A 22,329-nucleotide genomic window follows, 5' to 3' on the forward strand; every position below is an offset into this window, starting at 1 on the left:
AAATGGCATTCAGAGTACTTATAGATGAGGACTCAGTATGCAAATGGATCGTTCCGTTATCCCAAACAGATAGTTGGTTTTTTTCTAATCGGATTTTGCCTGGGAAGGGAAATGCAGATGAAATGGAAAAATATGAGCTGGCACCTGAATGCTAACGATGCCGTGTGGATGCAGCAAAAAACCTGCATGCATGAAGAACACAATAGGCATCCATCTGGAACCATGCTTAGACAATTTCCTATATTCTTTTACCGCTCAATCCTATGCGTGTCTACTTGAAAATAAGCCTAATCGGGTTTAATGGGGCTTATTCCCAATGGAAATGGAAACAACTTTCCATGTATGGTATCATACCCTAATACAACCTTGTGCCCACCAGACTGCTCTTTACACATAGCTATTTCATCTGCATCACATTGCTTTGATAAGGGGGCCGAACTAAAAGTAGCACTTATTTTTAAGAAGTATGATGTGTTTGTACATAATAAATGCACATGAGCTAATTAATTTTGCCTCACAAGTCTGTTGCAAGGTTCAACTGGGTAGGGGAAGGGCAAGGGTGAAAGATTATTTTAAAAAAAAAACTTGGCTTATTTAGACCATTTTTCTTTAATCCTTCTCTTTGTAAACAGCCCATGGTACTGGGACCTCATTGTCCGTATATGCTTTATGTGCAACTCTGGTTTTACTTCCAATAAATAATTCAAGTCCTGGCGTTTGTAAAATATCCTGCTGGTGGGAAACAAAACACCAGCTCCCACAATTAAACTGAGAAAAGGCTTTAAAAAGAAAAGACAAGTTTACTGTAAAGCTGAACTTCAGTGGTATGGAAAATCACTGAAAGCAGTAGAGATTTATAAAGAGCCAAAATCCTTATTATGCACAACCTGGTGGGGGGTTTTTTTGTTTTTTGTTTTGCAGTGTAAATGTCCATTTGTCTTTACAACTCTTCATGAGAAGTCCCAGAGTCTTCTAGTATACTGTAATCTAGTTAAAGTATACTGTAATCTGAATGAAAATAAATATAACTGGCAACTTCTTTTACAAAAAAACACCCTCCTGAATATTTACCAGTACTGTGTTATTTTCTCATATGGCAAATTCAAATGATTACAGGATGTTAGTTTACCATTTTCAGTGCCCTGGAGTGGTCATGAGCAACTCTACTTTGCAGGGATAGTAAGAATTGCTAGGGTACGTTGCCGGGGTGGTGGAATGCTTTACTGTAGCACTGGAGAAGCCTGAGAAATGGGAGAACTTCTCCACAGCTTCAAGGAAATAGGTCAATGGACTTTCCCAGAAACTGGAGTGAAGTGTGGTGCCCCTCAAAATCCAGTCTGTGTCTGGCTTGAGGGCCTACAACTCATTGGTTGTAGAGGAGCATCAAGGGAAGACTTAGGATTGATAGAAGCACATAGGAAAAGGACCAAAAAAAATGGCTGGAAGGGAATTGTCACTGATGCACATTGGCCATACAAATGATCTCTGCTTCATGAAAGGGAGTTAGTGCTTCATCCTCAACCAGTTTGGGTGTGTACGCGTACTATGTTATAATTAGCAGGCAGGGTGAGTATACATGTACCATTCACAACTGAGATGTACTTTTCCCAGCTGTAGTGAAACTTTACATAACACTTTTTCAGATTTTCACCTAAAAATTAGGTTGGATAGTGCGGAAAGGACGGCAACCAAGATGATCAAGGGTCTGGAAACCTAAAAAACGTATCGCCTTATTGAAAGATTCCCCCTTCTTGCTTTCTGATTCTTTGTCTCATAGTTATAAAACAGAAAATCCCCGAAGCCTAAAGTATGAGGGCAAAACCTAAGGTCAGATTCCTCAGATGCTTTTCTAACCATGTACCAGCTCATGATTTTATGACAGTGTAAACCAATGCTTAACTTTAAGATTAGGCTGCTTTAAGATTAGACTACAATGCTTTACACATCAGGATAAAATAACTCCATTCCCCCTAACCCAATTCCACCACCCCCCAGATTCTCTTACAAAATAATGTAATATCATCAAATAATTTTAAAAATTTATTCAATGCACATTAGATTTGATGACACATTTACATTCGCCAGTAAATACTTTTTTTGGTTTCAAGGTTTTCAAAACTGAGGTGCACATTAGATTTGATGGTGCATTAGACTCAAGTAAATACAGTATTTTTGCTGATAGGAGCAGATCAGGACAGAAATCCAAATACAGTGCAAGCTGCTAAATTTATCATCGCAGCTCTATGTTTCTATGAGATTGTGCCGAATTGTCAGATTGTCATAGTAATTTGGAGCAGACCTGAGTGAAAACTGCAGCCTCTAGGTCCACTCCCCAAACCCTGCCCATAGGCTAGATTTGAAATACTGGCCAGGCAGAGACCCATGATTCTCTATGGCAGCCAGGGAAGCTTCCAATGGCCGAAGCAACATGGCAAGGCTTTGGAGGCGCCACAGCGGGTCGCAACAGCTGGCTACCCTGAAATCAAGTAAGTGGCCATTCTAGCACTGAAATTTGTTTGAATGTTGCATATTTCCCCTCTCCAGCTCTAATCAAACATCTACTCCATTTCCCCCAGCCCCGTTTTAAATAGGGGTAGATAGTGGTCCCTACTCTCATCCACTGCATGATCAATGGACAGCATATTGCCATCTCTGAATCGGAAGTTCACACTATCTCACAAGCACTGAAATTCAGTTGCAGTGGCAACCTCCATCCCATCTGTTTTATTATAAACAGTAACTGAGTGAGTGGAGGCTTATAGTTAAAAGCTGCATCTTCAGATTTAATCATTTAAGGATGGAACTATTCAAGGATTAGAGATGGTGTCAGATTCATTTGGTATTTGTTCTTTACTGCTTGTTCTGGTAATTAAAAAGACTGAAGAACACAAAACAGAACATTTCAATGCAGCTTACAAAGCTTTTTTTTATTTAAAAAAACACCACACGCACACACACAACCAACCCTGAGGTTTATAAGTTTAAGAAAAGGATTTTCAAACCAAATCCATGACTTGAAATAGATCAACACTTTCCCCAAATAAAAAAGGGAAATCCTTCAGTGCAAGTTGCCAGGCTGTGAACTGTGTACACACAGCTGTAACTACTCTGTTCCCAAGAGAGGTGGGATTCAAAGGAATGTTCTTTTACTGCATCAAGATAACATTTCTTGCATTACAAGCCAAATTTGGTAAGGTACTTAAACATGAACCTTACTTTAATTTCAGGAGTAGTTCCAGTGAAATGGAAGCAATTTAAGTGACTCCCTTACTTTATGTAAGGGTAGTTCCCATGACTCAATAGATGAGTTGTGAATGTGTGTTAGAATGTAAGAAATGATTTGCTGGATTAGAACAAAGGACAATGAAGTTCAGCACTTTGATTCCAACAGTGATCAGTCAGATGCCCTTACAAAATTCACAAGCAGAACATTCCCTGTAGTTTGTTCTTTGCATTTGGCGACCGTAACACATGATTATTCTGTGAAATACAGTACTTCTACTTCTTTTCTCAAGGCTTAAGGTTTCCCAAGCCCTCCAATTACAATATTTTGTTTCTAGGAAAATTCTATTCAACACCCCCCCCCAATAGAGTATCTATTGCACCTGACTGCTGTGTAGAATGAGATAGTATGAGCATTATGGGTGAGGAAATTGTCACTAAACACAAATGATGTCAAATACAGCAAATACCCATAATGCTCATACTACCTCATTCCACCACTGCAACACACAACAGTAGGATTTCTTATGTAGCCATGAAAAAAAATGAAGATATAAACACCAGCAAGGTTACTTCCACCACAACAATTTTTGACAATTCAGAAGCTTTTTGCTTTTTCTTTCTTAAAATTATTTGAAGACCAGATGCCCATCTCCCTCATTGCTAGAGTGTGTATACCAGGCACCCCCAAACTCAGCCCTCCAGCTGTTTTGGGACTACAACTCCCATCATCCCTAGCTAACAGGACCAGTGGTCAGGGATGGTGGGAGTTGTAGTCCCAAAACAGCTGGAGGGCCGAATTTGGGGATGCCTGGTGTATACTCGCATATCCTTTTTTAGGTGGTAGAAAAGAGTACAGCTAATCTACCCTCACCCGTTGTTGCACATATCCAAGTTTTGTGATACAGCTCTCACTTTAAAAATACACAAAATGCCTAGAAACCACCATTTCAAGAAAACAAACTCAGAAATAGATTTAAAAGGTTTAAAGCAAAATGTGTTCAGATTTACATATTCTTATATGTAAATAGGAGAGAATCCTCCATGCTTTCTGAAAGAACAAACTACCAGTACCGTTCAATGCAGAAACATAATGGAATCAAAAATCAATGAATCCAAAAATGGAAAGAATATTTCCATTCAAATGCATTTACTTTCAAATATAAATTGCAACAAAATTTAAAATGTGTAATTATTAAAATATGCAGTCATCAATAGGCACACATGCACCCCATAAAATCATTTATCTAAAATCTAAATAATAGTCATTCAAGTCAATAAAGCACATGCATTCGCAATGCTTTCTCTAGCATTAAACTTTGGTAAAGCCAAAGGTTTCTACTGTATAGCTGACTTCACTGTTGTTGTTATATTATTCCGATAAATTTATTTCATTCTGCATGCACAACAGAACCTGCAATACTTTGTTTAGGGCAGAGTTCGCTAATCCTGCACCCCTGGGCACCAGCCATTTTAATACTGGTGCCCCCAACACTATCAAAATTTGAAATGTGCCCACTAGGTTAGCAATCCCTGGTTTAAGTCATAAAAAATCCCTATCAAGTTACCAGCCTATGCTAACAACCTTCCCCTCACGACAAGCGGCCATTCCTTCTCTCTCTCTTTATAGTGGGAGACGGGAGAATTACTAACCCCACCCACCCCTGAAGCAAGAATTACGTTTCCCATGGTACAGTATCAGCAACAGAAAGTTAACATCTGAAGGAAGTTAATTTGCTCAATAATTCACCAGATATTTTCCAAACTAGGATTTTGGCATTACATAAATAATGTGAAACATGCATGCTCCTTGTGCCATTAAAAACTAGAAATCCAGGTTAAGCTTAAAATACAGTTGACAAAGAGGAAAGGAATTTCAATGGGCAGTTGCAGAAATGAATGAAGAGTCTTGTGCATGATTGCTGTGACAGATGAAATACCTGTTAAGACAAGCATGGTCTGTTTCCTTTTGTTGACCAAGGCTGAATGCTGTACATAACTTCCTATGAAGTAAATCAGGTTTCCAACTACTATAAAACAGAGGTTTTTCTAAGCTAAACCTGGTCCTTTTAAGTTAGATGAACTAAGAAAACATAGAGCTCAAATAAAGCCAAACAAAAGTAATGCCTGGGTCACAAATGTATCCTACCTAGCTGTTTCTGATAATAGAATAACTAGCCTTTTTAATGTTGCAAATGTCTTCTGTGACAATGAGATAGATGAGACTTCTCAGATTACATGTGGCAAAACAAAAGCAGAGAACCCATGCCAAATAATAATGTCATTTTACTAGTCAAGCCTAACATGAAAATACTTGTTTGTAGAACTTATAAGATGACATTAATTGATTGACATTAAGACAGGATACATGTAAATGTTCCCATTTGAGATGTGGTGATGAAATGTACATTTAGCTATTCCAAAGCAGTAATGACTCACTGTTCTTTATAGTTTTTCTACAGCAAATGCATGCCATACCAAAACAGTAGTACTGCTCTTTTGACACATAGGGGATTTCAGTTTTGGTATTTGATGATCGTCTTCCAAAGCAACTACTCTATTCTGAACTTAAAAATGGGAAGCGTAATACTGGTGGTCAACAAAAGAGGTTTAAAGACTGTCTCAAGGCAAATCTTTAAAAATGTAGTATAAACACTGACAACTGGGAAACACTGGCCTCCAAGCACTCCAGTTAGAGAACAGCCTTTACCAAAGGTGTCATGGGCTTTGACGAAACTCTATCTCAGGACGCAAGGGAGAAACGTGCTAAGAGGAAGGCATGCTTGGCAAATCCACACCATGATCAACTCCCGCCTGGAAACCAATGTCCCCACTGTGGAAGGACGTGTGGATCCAGAATTGGCTTCCACAGTCACTTACGGACCCATTGTTAAAATGGAAGACAATCTTACTAGGCTACGAGTGATCGCCAAAGAAGATTACCAGCTATGCTGAATTATGGACTTGGGCAGCAGGATGCTTCAGTTGTGCGCACACAAGCAATCTTCCTCTCACTACTTTTTGCCCTGTGTACTCCTGTACAATCCTGATGCTCCAAGAGAAACACAGGAATTATTTGCATATAAGTAGACTGGCTGCCATTTCATGTTGTCAGCTGGGGCATTTGTTCACAGGTATAACTGTTGACAAAGCAGGCTAAAGCTAGGCCCTTGACACAGAAAACACAAACCTTGCCATGCAAGGAAGTCAACAAGGCTATGTTCCAGTTGTTAATTTGGCTCCCATTTTTTTCTTTCTCAGGGAACAAATTAGAACAGGGGTCCCAAACTAAGGCCCGTGGGCCGGATGTGGCCCAATTGCCTTCTAAATCCAGCCAGCGGACGGTCCGGGAATCAGAATGTTTTTACATGAATAGAATGTGTCCTTTTATTTAAAATGCATCTCTGGGTTATTTGTGGGGCATAGGAATTCATTCATTATTATTTTTTCAAAATATAGTCCGGCCCCCCACAAGGTCTGAGGGACAGTGGAACGGCCCCCTGCTGAAAAAGTTTGCTGACCGCAGGATTAGAAGTCTGAGAGGTAGCATTCTAATTTTGAAATGGCATGTTTCAAGTTGAAGCGAACCTTCTTGAACACATCTGCTGCTAACGAAGGTTCCAATTAAACTCTTTTTTATAAGAACCTAACCTGTTTCACTAAAAATAAAACTGCTATTGATAATGTTCTTGGCACTGTTTTTGTCCAAATATTATTTGAGCATGAGGCTCAAATAACTGATGAGGGCCAAGTTACATGGGAATGCCTTTCCACCTCTTTACAGGCAACTCCCAATTTACGTGGGGGTTACGTTCCAAGGCACCACATGTTTAAGTGAATTCACGTATATTTGAAACACCATTGAAAGAAGAGCACTTGAGATCTCATCCTCATGTACACCTCCGTCTTTAAACTTTCCCAGGTATCTGTATGTGACAGACTGGCTGGCATTTCCCAATAGGGAAGTAAAATGGAGAATGAGGCATTAGAGCACATGATGTACCTTTGGTGCTCTATGAGCTGAGGTACAGGGTTCCCCCCTCCTGCCATTCTAAGCCAGAAAAGGGCTTGGGCTGAATAAGAAATCATGAGAGAGAGAGAAAAGCATACAACAAAGAGCTTTCTTTCAGGTTTACTTCTCTACTATACATATATTCACAAATCTGTCCTTCCGTGCGCACTCCATCTTGTCCTTCCCAGCTAAGAAAATCCAGAGGAAAGAGATACAGAAGGCCATGCAAGGAAAAGAGTTCTCTCTTTCATTTTTCTCCTTGAGGAGATGTGTTGGATAAAGGGGGAACAAAGGAAAGTTCTTTCTCCCTCACCCTCCGCACTATAGAAAACAGTGACTTTATACAGAATATTTTATGAAGCTTTATAGCAACATTTCAGAATTGACCAATGAATATGTCAGTGTTCTCTCTGGTGTAACTAACTTCAAAAGGACTTCAAACCTAAATGAATCCAGTGGAGGGCATGCTTTAACAAAACATTTATATACAAAAGCATGACTTCAAGAACAGGCATACAACCTTACACATCATAAAATTGTTAGAAATACAAACACATACAGAAGAAACCAGATGTGATTTTCACATAAGAATTCACCTGGTGTCAATTTAACCTAAACACTGGAGTATTTCCACCATCGGCCATCCACAAGTGAAATGATTATATGCGCCGGGGGTGGGGTGGGGTTTGAGGCTCTACCAATGTTCACTGCTGAAGATGCTGTAAATTTGAAAGCAGATTATCTCAAGAGGATAAGTACCTGCCACATGTGCATCAATTCAGTCTACTGCAGAACACGTTGAAAATTTCAGCGGAAAAACATTCATATGAATTTCCTAGAATCCAGGCTAGGTTTGCAGACAACAGACTTTAGTAGTAAATACCATTTCCCTTTCTAGAAACATGCAGTGTTGGATAACCATTTTAAATAGGCTTGTTACTTGAGTAGCCAAGGAAAGAACAGATTATGTAACAAATAATACACAGGTGACTGCATCTCAGCAGCGTGATGCTTACCCTGACTTAAGAATTAAGCTATTTAAAATTTCCTGCACATGTTATGTCATGCTACTTTACCAAAGCAATAAGACCTACCCCCCCCCCAATACAACCACTGGATGTGTTTTGAAACAATATATGACCTTCAAAGATTTAAAATACTGTATATATAAATTACAAAATCAATTGTGCCGTATTAGACAATATTTCCTGCCACAAGATTCTATCCTTCTAATTCTAGCAGTTAGTCAGGTTTTCAGAACAAGAATGGCCTCCCATTGAACAGGCAGGGATGCTGCTGTGCACTGGAAGGTTTTGATCCCTATTCCGGCCACCAGGGTGACATAAGTGGCTGGTACAGGTGTGTGGCCAGGCAGGCTAGTAAAAGTATTTTTGAACCTATTGCAACGCTACAAAACCCAAATGGCTGAACAGGGGATATTGCTTGCGCAGCAAAGTTCTGTAAAACTTCCCACACTCTGGTCAGAGTTCCAATGCAACTGAACAAGCTGTACCCCAAACTTAGGGGACCACTGGTAGGAAACTCTGATTCGATCCAACAGGTGAAGTTTCTTTGAAAAAGCAGAACTGGGGCAGCCCTGGTTCAAATGCAAAAACCTCTGGATGCACAGATAATGTACTTTAGATCCCAACAACATTGAGATTTGAGATTTCTTTCCCTTAATCCAAATTTGTTGTGTGTGTTCATTTTTAATAGGTCTCAGAAAAAGATAAAAAGGTGTTTTTATGTCGAGGCTTATATACCAAACAAGTATCTAGACAGGAAACAAAATACAGCATAAAAATATTTAGTTACATTTCACATTTTACAAACTTGACAATATCTTTACAAATGAACAAAGAATCAACATTTGGCCAGATTTAAGCCCACTTTTGCAGACTGGATTTTGTGGTTAATGATAAAATTACAGACAAATGAGGACTGAAAGGGAGTTACAATGAGGCATGGCAATTCTTACTGTGATATAAAGATATTCATCTCATTTATTCTGCTTGGGAGGAATGTGCTATCAAAAGATTAAGCATCTGTAACAGGAAACTTGAGTCAGGTTATCAAGTTCCTCACCTACATTAGCCAGCCAGAGGGATGGCAGCTAATACCATTCTTCATCCTAATTTAGTGTAAAAAAAATGAGAGGAAAAATTCCACTGGTTGTTTTATATGTTTTACAAAGAATTTGTGCCCAACACTTCCTTTTAAACTGATGGTGAAGAAAATCACACTTTCTTTTTTTAAAAGTATGTGTACAGGAAATAACTCTGAGGGAATTACAAAAGGAAAACATAGGAAGATGAAATTTATCCGATGAAACAAAAACAAAGGAGCAAAGACACAATATTACCATTTTTGCAGTGTTACTCATACCATCCAATTTAGTTAAGGGGTTTCTGTCTTACATTCAGGACTTGCCTGTACTGTACCTCCAAAATAAATTGTCATAGAAACCCTGCCTGGCTTGATTATCCACTGTAAGGCCCAGGCCACTATATTGAGTGGGGTGGATTAAAGCCCGAATGCAAAGGAAAACAGGATCACCAAGTCTCACCAATATGCAGTGTCTACACCAGGCATCCTCAAACTGTGGCCCCCCCAGATGTTTTGGCCTACAACTCCCATGATCCCTAGCTAACAGGACCAGATGGGAATTGTAGTCCAAAACATCTGGAGGGCCGAAGTTTGGGGATGCCGGGTCTACACACTGAAATGTAGTTGCTGCTGCCCTTCCGCTGGTCCCCTTACCCGCCATTCTCCCCTGGTTGCTGCTATACAAAAACATAGTGCTGCTCACTACAGCAGGCAGGAAGAGGGGGGAGAGGGCTGACGGAAGAAGCATGTGGGAGCTCCAAGACTCCGTAGCCTCCCTCTGACCTGGTGCATTTAAAGATGCATTCTCCACTGCTGGGTGAGGTCCTGGAAAGCCACCATAGAGCTAATTAATGATGGGATAATCAATAGCACAGTGGTTTAATGATAATACACATATTGTATAGCCCAATAATAACCAAGGACCTCGATGCATCTTATATAGTTTTCCCCTCTTGTTCTGACAACAATACTGTACTATGAAGTGCATTAGCCTGAGAAACAGAGATTGTCTGAAGGTCACCCAGCAAGCTTCATGGTTAGATGCAGATTTGAACCTTGGGTCTGACACATATACTGTATAAAAAAGAACATGTAATAACCACAGTGCACAAGACTAGATTATCTCAAACACAGCAACTACAGGAGAAATACATCTGAGGAAGATTACACTCTTGCCAGCATTTTTACTAAGATAACAAATGAGGGTGGGGGAAATGTACATATTCCTGCAAATGTAATCTCTCAGCATTTTCAATATTTAAACGTAAATGGTTGTTAATTTAGCCACTTAAGCATTTACGGTTGCCTTGGAACAACCATACAACCCTGTAACTACTTCTAGGACTGAATCTTATTAGGGTTCCCTGAAAGCCAAACTCAACACCTGCTGAGAAGATTTGGAACTGCACTGCTATTTGTATACATACTTCAGCCCCTCAGAAGCGATTCAAAAGGTAAAGCAAGGCACACAGTTCAAAGGAAATGTGCCTGCTATGGCAGCATGTAATTTTAAAAAAATTCTATGCAAAATGACTGGTCACTGACAGATCCAACAGGACCTGGTACACAGCTGTCTTTAGAGGCTGCTTGCCTCTTTCAACATCAACCTGTCAAAGGTTAACAGGAATTTCTAGCTTTCTGTGGAGTGCTTGTTCTTCCCACACAAGCCACCCCTGCATTTCCAAGGCTCTAAAATACACAGAGTAGCAGCTGTTTGCTTTAGAAATATAGTCTAAAAACAGAGCTTTCTATAAATAAGACCACTTCTACTATTAGTCATTCTATTTTTGTTGCACAACAACCTATGAAAGTCTTCTCTTTAGCAGCTGTTTCACACCGACTACCAGGTACTGTAATTCAAAACTGATTTCATGCAAAAAAGAAGAAGTGAAGAATGACGCTTTTAAAGCCCTGTAGTACCATTAATGAAATGGATAAACAGATTTCTTAGTGGGCTGAAATTAAGGCAAACTTTGTGATGGCAAGATTTATCCTTGGTTTCAACCTATGAGCTACTCAAGCATTATTTAGCCTCAGGGACCAATCATCCAAACACCAGGCAGGCTCTACTAATTCTGTTGTGCAGCATTGAGATGTTCAATAGGTTTTCAGTTTTTTCATCAGAAACTCAAGGTGAATAACACAGTCTTCTAATTCAAGTATGTACCAACATTCACAAGGAGCCCATGGTGGCATAGTTATTATCCCTTTCACTCACACAATAACCCTTTGAGAGGGTTAGGTTATAAGAAAATGACAGGCATAGTCACCCAACGAACTTTATGGCTGAGTGGGAATTGGAACCTCAGGCTCTTAATTAATTATAACTTTGATATACTTTTACAAAAGTGTGGATTTTAAATACTTCCAGAAATAAATATATACCACAATGGCTATTTATCAAACAGAGAGTTTTGCAGCTAAATTGATCCAAGTTATTAATTGAATTTATATACCACCCTATACCCAGAGGTCTCAGGGAGGCTTAAGTTGGGCATGAATTTTAATCACTCTTGAGACTGTATCCTAGCTGTAGGCTGGCTGACCAGGAGTAATAGTTATTGAACCCTCCCAGATCCAGAGACACCCATCAGCAGATTTATATAAGGCTGAAACATGGGGTTCCTGCATTGTAGAGACCATTACATTCCAGCAGGGTTTTGTCTATTAGCAAAGTAAGGTAGTCCTGGATTACTCTTGGCTATGAAAGATTCAGGAGTCTGCTACAAGCATTATTTCATTTGTACAGTCCTGTCAGAAACACAGATGGCACAGCTCTGGTAGGAGAGAATTTTCTGTTTGGGCTCCTTGTATCATTTAACCCAGCTTTGCAACTAATGCCATGGAAACCTACAGAGTTGCTATCGCTTTTCTTAAAGAGAGAGAGCATGCACTTATGAAACCCACCTAGCTAATTATGTTATTTGCAATATTAAAAGTTTACATTACTATAATACCACTGTAAAAATAACTTGCCTCACTTGTTTTCAGCTAATATATGTTTAGCTGCCTCAATCTTCACTATATTCATATTGGGTAAGGAAACCGTACCCAGACAACTTGAAAGTGGTATAAAAGAGTTGTCTTAAATAGAATACAAAAGACAAAACCTATAGCTATAACCAGTGCTTTTTTCTATTAAAATGTTTAGGGGTACTCTCATGTTCCTACTCATATTGAAATACTGCCCCTCAATGAGGCCAAACTTAAATTCATAAAATGTTTAGGGGTATGCATACCCCTGCATCCCCCCCCCCAAAAAAAGCACTGGCTGCAACAAAAAAATAGGCTTAGATAAATTTTGTTGTGCTTATTTCAAACCAATAACCCCTTCCCCAAACACATGTAAAAGGGTATGGATGTTAATCAACCCAAAGCCTGGTTGAAGAGGAACATTTTTGCCTGGCGCCTAAAGGTTTTAATGAAGGCACCAGTTGAACCTCCCTGCTGGAAGGTTCCACAAAGGTCCATTCTTCTGTTGCCAACCTCCAGACCTCTTATGTGGAGGAGGCACACGAAGAAGGACCTCAGAAGATGATCTCAGGGTCCAGGTGGTTCATATGGAGAGAGGAGGTCCTTGAGAGCTGTTTAAGGCTTAAATGGTCAAACCAGCACTCTGAATTGAGCCCAAAAAACAAATGGCAGTCAGTGCAGTTGGGCCAGGATGAGTGTAATATGCTCAAATAGTCTTGCTCCGGCGAGCAACCTGGCCACCGAATTCTGCACCAGCCAAAGTTTCTGAACTGTTTTCAGAGGCAGTCCTACATAAAACTTTGATTTGACTAGTGGATCTGCACAAGGCACCAATGTGAACTGCAACTCATTAACCAGTGCCACATTTATGAAAGAGACATAGATTTCTTCAGAGTTGAGAGCCCTGACATAAAAAAGCTCTTTGCCACTCTGCATACAGCTCTTAGCATTTGAAAAGTCCAATGTGACAGGAAGCTTGAATGGAAGAATGATTGACAGTAAGGGAGTGGAATGGAATGCTGGGCGGAATTAAGAGTGAACGACAGTTTGAGTGTGGTTGCTGGAAAAAGACAGTTGGAATGTGGGTGCTTTTAACAGCTGTATAGCAACATAATTCAGCAGTTCCCCATCACTACATCTCCAGGCTGGGGGAAACAGAACCTATTTTATCTGCTGCATGACAGGCAGAAATATAGGGAGCCCTGTCAGGAAAAAGTGACAAACCTAGACCCTAGTTAGTAATGCCCTACTCATGCAAAGGGGTCTCGATGCAATCAAGGGGTAGCAGAATCATGCCACTGGTCCCATCTGTGAGGTTTACGCTGCCTTGAAAACTAGGTATTACCCATGGGTGTCTGCATAGGTGCACACCAGGGGCAGAGAAAACAATTTAATCTTGGGGAAGGGCCAGCGTCACAGACCAATTTTCCCTGGAAACACCATCGTGTGAGTAACACATGAAGAGGGCTACAGACTAGGAAGATTCTGCAGCATAACCCTTAAATAGTCTGAAAATATGCTTATCCAGGAAGAGTACAACACTGCCATTCCTGTGTATGTCTTATTTCTTATGAGCCCTGATGCCTTCTGTCTGTATTACTGAAGATGAAGTCCAGTCTTGGATGCATGGTAGTGTAAATAAGTCTTGCTTTCTTTAAAGCATGTTGTAAATTCAGAACTCTCTCTCTGTGTGTGTGTGTGTGTGTGTGTGTGTGTGTGTGTGTGTGTAGTCCTGGGATAAGAGGACTGATGAGGCAGATACTTAGGCGAGAAGGCAAGAGAAAAACAGAGGGAGTAAAGTGCCTACTCTAAAATCATTTATGAGCTCTCATGAGCCTTAAATTATTCAGTCCTAGTCCAGCTCCTTGTTGTCAGCCAATAGAACTGTTGCCCAAATAAATCTTGTTTAATTAATGGTATGAAACCTAGTCAGTTAATTGTTTAATTGATTGATTAAATTAAATTAGTTTGCATATGAAAAATAGGGGAAATACTTTTGTTTTTAGATGATGCAGTGCGTATAATCTTAGAAAATGCATTCTGCCTCCTCAGAATGAAGGGAATGCTTGCAGTATGTAGGTAGTATAAATATTAAAAATAAAGTTTATTTTTTAAAAAATCATCTGCTTGATAAATCAAAGGCACCTAATACGTTAGTTGGTAAATGAATCTACTAGTTAAATATTTCTGCCACAACAACATCTAAGCTTGCTGTTCTTCTAGCAACACTTCTATATCTATTTTCTCTTGCTGTCCCCAAGAGATTGCTTTTACTGCTCTTCATTTAACCTCTGCTTTTACAACTCTCCTGATAACAAGGGCATGACCCAACATTTTCGGAACACAGCACCAGATGACACTATGAAGCAGATATGAAATAACTTGCTACCTGCACCTGATAATTCTATGCATGTTTGCTTGGAAGCAAGCTCCATTGAGCTCAGTGAGATTTAGTTTTGAGTAAACATGTACAGGACCAGACTGCCTGTACAAAAGAAACAACATGATGTCTTGTACTGGCATCTGTTTAGTAAAAAAATGAACCTTCAAATGACAAAAAACGAGGCAGACTGTAAAGAAACTATTTTTTAACTGCAATAATATCTTTGTTGATTACAAAGACTGATCCTACAAGGATTTACTTGGCTCAATGTGGCTTATTTGTGACCTTAAGCATACTTAATATCCTGAAGCATATTTATTTAGTTTATATACTTTTTAGAGACCCTCCTCAAATGGTGCATTACCACAATGCGTACGAAAATTCATATTTCTTATGAAAATTAAAATAGGTACTTAAAATCACTAAAATTTAAAACAAACAGCAATAACTAAATGATCAAGTTAGCTGCATGAGCTTCACTAAAAGGATGATAAGAAGATGAGGATGATGTCTGAAAGGAAATCAAAGAGGGGGTCATATGCACTTCATGGAGGAAGAAACTACAGCTGAGGAGTCAGTGCTGGAAAAAGGTTTGTCCCTGATACCCACCAGCAAGATAGCTCATTAAGGGAAAGCAACAGAACAGGGCCTCTGTCAGTCCCAACACCTGGGCAGGTAAAAATGATACTTCAAATTAATTGGTCCCAAACCATTTAAAGGTTAAGAACATAACATTAAACTGAGCTTGAATATGAATAGATAGCCAATGCAACTGGCATGGAATAGGCTTGACTCCCAAAAGCATCCTGGTGGCTGTTATATGCTATTTGGACCATCAGAGACAGCCCATAGTGATCTAATCAGAAACACTTCAGAAGTTTAGCCATACAAGATATCTGGATCACTGGGTTACACACCACAATTACCCAAGAGTCCAGTGTCGCTGTCAAGCATTAACCCACATACCTGTTTGGTAAGAGTTTCCAAAATATTCTGGAGTTGTCATCTTCAAATCACTTTTCAGAGTTGTCCTGGAACTACTTATTTCCCTTACACTACCATTTAAGTGTAAGTGGTTTAATCATGGTCATTTGTGTCATATACTGTTGAGCAAAGCTGCATGTTACCAACAAAGTTATTATATTTAGAGCACACACTCAATATTGCCAAAAGCAAGAATTCTGTTATGTCAAATCCAGACACAATCTGTATTGAGCTTCTTGTAGTGTTATTGCATCTTCACAGCACTAAATGCTTTGTTTTTACTAATGGGAAAATGCAATCCTTCCCCCAAATAACAGATCTACTGCAAAAGCCTGGGCAACTACCGATTATTGTGTACTTTGCCAAGACCACACAACTTCTGTGTTTGATTGTGTGTTGCATAGACTCTCTTGGACCAACAGCCTCTATACTGTAATAAAAACAGAAGGACCCCTGGATGGTTAAGTCCAGTCAAAGAGACTATGGGGTGCGGTGCTCATCTTGCTTTAGGCTGAGCCTACGTTTGTTCACAGACAGCTTTCCAGGTCATGTGGCCAGCATGACTAAACCGCTTCTGGCACAACAAAACACCACAACAAAACACCATGCGGAGTAACAGAACACTGTTTGCCTTCCTGCCGCAGCAGTACCTATTTATCTACTTGCACTGGTTTGCTTTTGAATTGCTAGATTGGCAGAATATGGAGCTAGTTGAGCCTTTGGCCTGATTCAGCAGGGTTCCTTTTCGGTTCTTAAGGCAGCTTCCATGTCACATTAAGAAGTACAATCCTATGCATGCTTATACTGTACAGTGATTAATCCCATTATGTTCAATGGGGCACAATAAACCTTTGCACACCGGCATAGGATTGTGCTGTCATTTTTTTTAAAGTGCCACAAGGCATTGCTGCATTTGGCCACCTCTCATTTTATGTCTTTGGTGGCTCTCTTCTCTTGGTGCACCTCAACACTGGAATACCCATCCTGCTATGTGTTTTGTTTGATGATGATGATGATGATTACTCCTTGCCATAGGAAGAATCCCACACATGAAAAGCGCGAGGGGCGCTTGCCCATTTAAGCAGAAAAGTCAGCGCTAGAGCTCTCGTCCATTCTTATTACAAAGGATAGGAAGAGAACCGGAGGGAGAAGCGTCTGGGTGAGCGGGAAAGCAGCGAACAGCGGCCCCTGGGGGGCGACTCGCCGACGGGAATTTGGGGGACGCGGCGCGCGAATGGACAGAGCGGACGGGCGAGGGACTGTCGGGAAGAGGGAACCGCTTGACCGGACAACATTCAACCAAATTTCGGCCGCGGGGGGGGGGGGGGAGGCTGGGACGGTGGTGGGACAAAGCGGCGATAAGCACACGCCAAGCAGGCAACTGCCCGAAGCAGTCCGGGCAGCGGAATAGATGGCGAGGTCGCCTCACGTGGGGCCACCTCAGGGGCAACAAAGCCTGACTTGGTCCATATGGCGGGAAAACAAAAGACTGCCCCCCCCTCGGGCGCGGGGCGAGAGCCACGTACCTTTTCTCCGGTCACGACGTGCAGCCCTTCCCGCACTTTGGCGAAGGACCCCTCGCCCAACTTCCTTCCGATCAAGTAATTGCCCACGCGCTTGGTGTGCTGGAACTCGCGGAGCCGCTCCCGGGACGCGGCCGCGTTGACCCAGGCGGCCAGGAACGTCCCCTCGGGGCTGAGGGGAGGCGTCGTGGGCTCGTCGCCGCCGTCGCCGAAGCTCGCCGCGGGGGGCTCGCTTAGGAGCCCGTCGCCAGCAGCCGCCGGCATCCTGCTGCTGCTGCTCTTCCCGCCGCCGCAACTCGCTGCAATCAATGCCTTCCCCTTCGTCGGCTCTGCAACCCTCGCCGCGCCGAAGGGCTCCTGCGAAACTCGCCTCTTTCTCTCTCTCTCCTCTCCCTAGCTCCTGCTGCTGCTCCCGCTACTCCCCAAATTCAAGTCTGCAGCACCAGCCTGCCAATGTGATCGGCACCCGCGTGTGCACGTGGGGACCCGACGGCGGCTGGCTTGCTGGCTGCTGAGGCGCACTTTGCCTCTCAGGGAAATGTCAAGCAAAGAGCAAAAGAAGCAAGCAATGAAAAAAGCAAAATAACATAAACAAAACCCGCTTCGCCAACGGGATCTGCCCGGCTTGGTGGAGATCTACGGCGATTCGGCCGCCACGAGGAACTGGCCCCGGACGACAGCCGCGCAGCTTTGCAGGCAGCTCCGTTGAGCTGCGAGGCTGAGTCTGTGCACGCCTCACGTTGAAGAGGGAGCCTGAGCCAGCTCCCGCAGATCAATTGTCTCCAGTCTCCGTGGAAGCCCGTTGGCTGCCTTCCCCTTATTGGATCTGTCGATCACTTTTCCCCTCCCTCTCCTACCGCGTCTGGCTGCCTCTTTCTCCCTGGTGCTGCTGCTTGAGGCTCTCTTCCCCTCTTGCAGGGAGGGGTCTGGGGAGGCGGGGGGAAGAGGAGAGAAACGTTTCATTCAGTCTAAATTGGCAGTAATTTAATCCGATCCCTCCGCTGAGAACAGATGCAATGAAAACTCGACAGCAGCCGTGGTCCTTTAGAAATTCGGGCAGCTCCCCCTCCCCATGTTTTTGGTGTAATACAGATTCAACCCTAAAGCCAAATTGCATCGAGGAGCCCCCTTGCCAGCCAGTTATTTACGACTTCAATTCACGAAGATGCTGCATTTCTCTCTATAATTAGGGAAGTCAAGCCGTGACAGGCGCTCTGCGTGACTCCTTTCGGAGCAAAGCCTGGTTTATTTTTCTCAATATCTCTTTTATTCCTTCCCCGATAATATTTTTCTTGCGTTGCTTTGTGCCCCTTTTGTGCTTGAAAGCACTTCACTTTGCTTTCACTTCTTTGCAGATGACATGTGCTCCAGAGCTCAGATCGTGACAGCCCTGCCAATAAAAGCATAAGCGCTCCCCACCTCCCCTTTCTGTTGTAAGAAATTGAGGCTGAAAATGCAGTTACCTTGGCAGCTTAAAGCAAAGAAAAGCCCCGCCTTATATTATACATTATTTTTATTTAGAGCTGCAGCCTCCATTTTATGTTCTCAGCCCTCTTGCTTTTAACAATTCCCAACCTCAGCTTTAGGAAGCATTACATCCTTCATTCTAACTGTTATCTTAAAATGCTCCACACTTCCACAATACAACTTGAGTAAATATAACTACATACTGGGACTATGAATAGTTGGGGAAAGTCACAACTATTGCTTGTGCGAGACAAACTCATAAATAATATCGATGCCCCCCCCCCAGGGCAAATATAGACAGCCAATCATCCCCTCCATGTGCACAAATCACATCCTAGGCCTTTAATGAGAGTGCCAATCCTCAGGTGCCTTTTGGGGGGGTGAGATGCAAGAGGCTGCAGTGATAAGGCAGGCAGGCAGGCAGGTCCCCCTTTCACAACTGGACTTCTACTTGCGGAGCTTTGGGTGCCATTTATAATTAATTGACAATTTGCTGTCCTTTAATGGTACCCCTAGATCTGCTACCTGCCATCTCCATCAGAGTGCATTTCAACCAAAAAGGGAAATGCTGGCAACAATAGCCCTAATCCTTTCTGCAAATGTTTTAATTGCAGTAACTCCATGTGACAATTACCCTGATCACTTGCTGAAATTACTAATTCCATAGTTTAGAAAAGCTTTTTATATACTGTAGAAGTATACAGGAAAAAAAAGCTGAAATCATATGCTTTTGTTTACAGGAATTAATCCCTCTGAACTCAGTGTGACTTATTTCTGAATAAACACCCGTAGGATTGGGCTATATAAGAATCTAATTTTGTTCCCCCAACATAGACTAATGGTAGGTCTGATGTGGTATCCTTAGCTTGTGTGCTGATAATGCAAAACTTTGCATATGCTAATAATACTATCGCGAAGTCTTTTAATTGTGGGGTTTTAATAAGCCAATCACCCTACAGCCTATCCCAAGGCTGAATATGATTCTTATTACCTGTTTCCATATTCAGCACAGCACAGTAACCTGAATGAAGTGAAGTTTATATGCCTATGAGCCCCAGAAAAGGTTTATCCCCTCCATAAGGTACCTTCTCCACAAATCTAGTTCATTTCTCTTCTTGCTATGTGCAGGTTTTGCAGTTGATATTGCACCCCCCCCAAAGAGTCAATAGACTGAAGCACTACTTTCCATCTGCCTTGTGTTCTTCTTGTTGTTGTTGTTTAGTCGTTTAGTCGTGTCCGACTCTTCGTGACCCCATGGACCATAGCACGCCAGGCACTCCTGTCTTGCACTGCCTCCCACAGTTTGGTCAAACTCATGTTCGTAGCTTCGAGAACACTGTCCAACCATCTCGTCCTCTGTCGTCCCCTTCTCCTAGTGCCCTCAATCTTTCCCAACATCAGGGTCTTTTCCAAGGATTCTTCTCTTCTCATGAGGTGGCCAAAGTATTGGAGCCTCAGCTTCACAATCTGTCCTTCCAGGGAGCACTCGGGGCTGATTTCCTTAAGAATGGATAGGTTTGATCTTCTAGCAGTCCATGGGACTCTCAAGAGTCTCCTCCAGCACCATAATTCAAAAGCATCAATTCTTCGGCGATCAGCCTTCTTTATGGTCCAGCTCTCACTTCCATACATCACTACTGGGAAAACCATAGCTTTAACTATACGGACCTTTGTCAGCAAGGTGATGTCTCTGCTTTTTAAGATGCTGTCTAGGTTTGTCATTGCTTTTCTCCCAAGAAGCAGGCGTCTTTTAATTTCGTGACTGCTGTCACCATCTGCAGTGATCAAGGAGCCCAAGAAAGTAAAATCTCTCACTGCCTCCATTTCTTCCCCTTCTATTTGCCAGGAGGTGATGGGACCAGTGGCCATGATCTTGGTTTTTTTGATGTTGAGCTTCAGACCATATTTTGTGCTCTCCTCTTTCACCCTCATTAAAAGGTTCTTTAATTCCTCCTCGCTTTCTGCCATCAAGCCAGGAATCAGCCAGTTGATCCAGAGATCCACTGTACAGTATCCTGATTGCTCACCCTGGAAGATCTTGCCATAGGATTGCCCCATTAATTAGGTAATTCATACAAATATATTAAAACATATTTGATGTAAACCCAAAGTGATTTTATCTGTTAATCTCTAGCCCTTAAATTTCTAGATTTTGACTCAACACACACCCCAGGAGTTCTATAGTTAAAATGAAAAAGCAAAGAAGGACAGCCTTACTGTGTGCCTCTTTGCAGCTGAATTACAGCAGCGATTCAGCCACTGGAAATCACCTCAGAAACTGGTGATAAATATAACATTTTTACACCCTTAATACATGTGGTAGGAAGAATGAATGCATGAACGTTGGCAAAAAGAGGGGTACCAAATTTGATATGTATTTTTTTAATTGCACCCAATACCATTATTACAGCTGTGTAATGTGTGAGGGGCTGTTGATTAGAGACCCAAGCATGCAAAGATATGAAGGGCATAGGAGGGATAAAAGCAGAATTTCCCATACAAAATTAATGTAACACTCCTCACCCCCAAATGACCACAGGTTTTTAGTATAGAGTATACTAGGGGCACGTAAATGTTAGCAGCTTTAAATGCCATTTCCCCCACTGCATTTCAAGTTGCGTTTTACATTGCTGTGCATATCATTACCTGGGTTGTTTTCCTGCGCCCACAGCCCCAGCTCCTATTCAATGCAGCAGTCATCTGCGCATGCGCAGTGGATGCCTAAAATGTAAATACCTCACCTTAACTGTGGCTTATGGTTTCGAATGGTTCGGAAGCTGTTTTGAGGAAAAGCACATAATAAAGAAACTACAGAGTAAAGATGAATTGTGGCTAACTTCTTGTGTACTGAGGTTCAAACACCAGCAGCAGGAGAGCCCTGGAGTCTGAGTAAATACACAGCCTACCTTGCAAGCTACACTAGGATGCCATTTATTTTGCAATAACATGGTGTTTGAACTCGGATACGTGATGAAACAGATACAGGCAAAAGGACATTGTTGGGTACTTAGAAGATGCGGAGGCATAAAATTTGTATATGCTCATTAATATGTATAGGTGCAAATTTAGGCCAACTTTCAGAGGGGAGAAAACAAACTGGCTCTTGCTCTCAGGGCATACTATCTAAGCTGTTGGGACTTATTATCATGAAAGTGTATAGGAGTGCAGCCCTGTGGCACAATCCTGTGCATGTTTATGCAGCATTAAATCCTGAGCTCAGTGGGATTTACTCCCTAGTCATTAAATTTAGGGCTGCATTGCAACTTCAGTGCTTTTTTTTTACAAGTTCTCTGATAAAATTCTTAATGCATATACCAACCCAATTAAAATATTTATTATGAAAAGAAGAGGATGTATAAGATACTGTGTTAGTTAAGCAAAGTGAATAACGAATGCAACCTTTCCCCATTGTATTAATCTGCAGCTCTAAAATTGGAAACTTCATTTTTTCTGCCTTCCTTTGTATACAGAGAGACTTGCAAATGAGATTCAACAATAATTGTGTGGCATATCACAGTTTACTTGCTGCAGTTGAGTCTCTGTGTGATTCTCATCACTAATGAAGACACCAGAGATAACTGCTAAGGGATTCAGTTATGAAGAACATGCTTTATTATCAAATGTGAAGACTTCTGAATGCACGGAGGAATCAATATACT

The 22,329-nt window shown here is 41.6% G+C and overlaps 1 protein-coding gene across 1 annotated transcript in view; it reads right to left on the reverse strand.

The window, feature by feature from the left end:
• The window catches only part of HUNK (hormonally up-regulated Neu-associated kinase), a 59,947-nt gene extending 41,902 nt beyond the window's left edge, over nt 1-18,045 (reverse strand). Inside the window, exon 1 of the mRNA XM_035116775.2 lies at nt 17,207-18,045. Within this exon, the coding sequence (XP_034972666.1) occupies nt 17,207-17,467 (261 nt within the window). The 5' untranslated portion in view covers nt 17,468-18,045. The remainder of the gene's footprint in view (nt 1-17,206) is intronic.
• Between the last annotated feature and the right edge of the window lie 4,284 nt (nt 18,046-22,329).

Source organism: Zootoca vivipara, chromosome 4 (genome assembly GCF_963506605.1).
Source record: "Zootoca vivipara chromosome 4, rZooViv1.1, whole genome shotgun sequence".
Classification (NCBI taxonomy): Eukaryota; Metazoa; Chordata; class Lepidosauria; order Squamata; family Lacertidae; genus Zootoca; species Zootoca vivipara.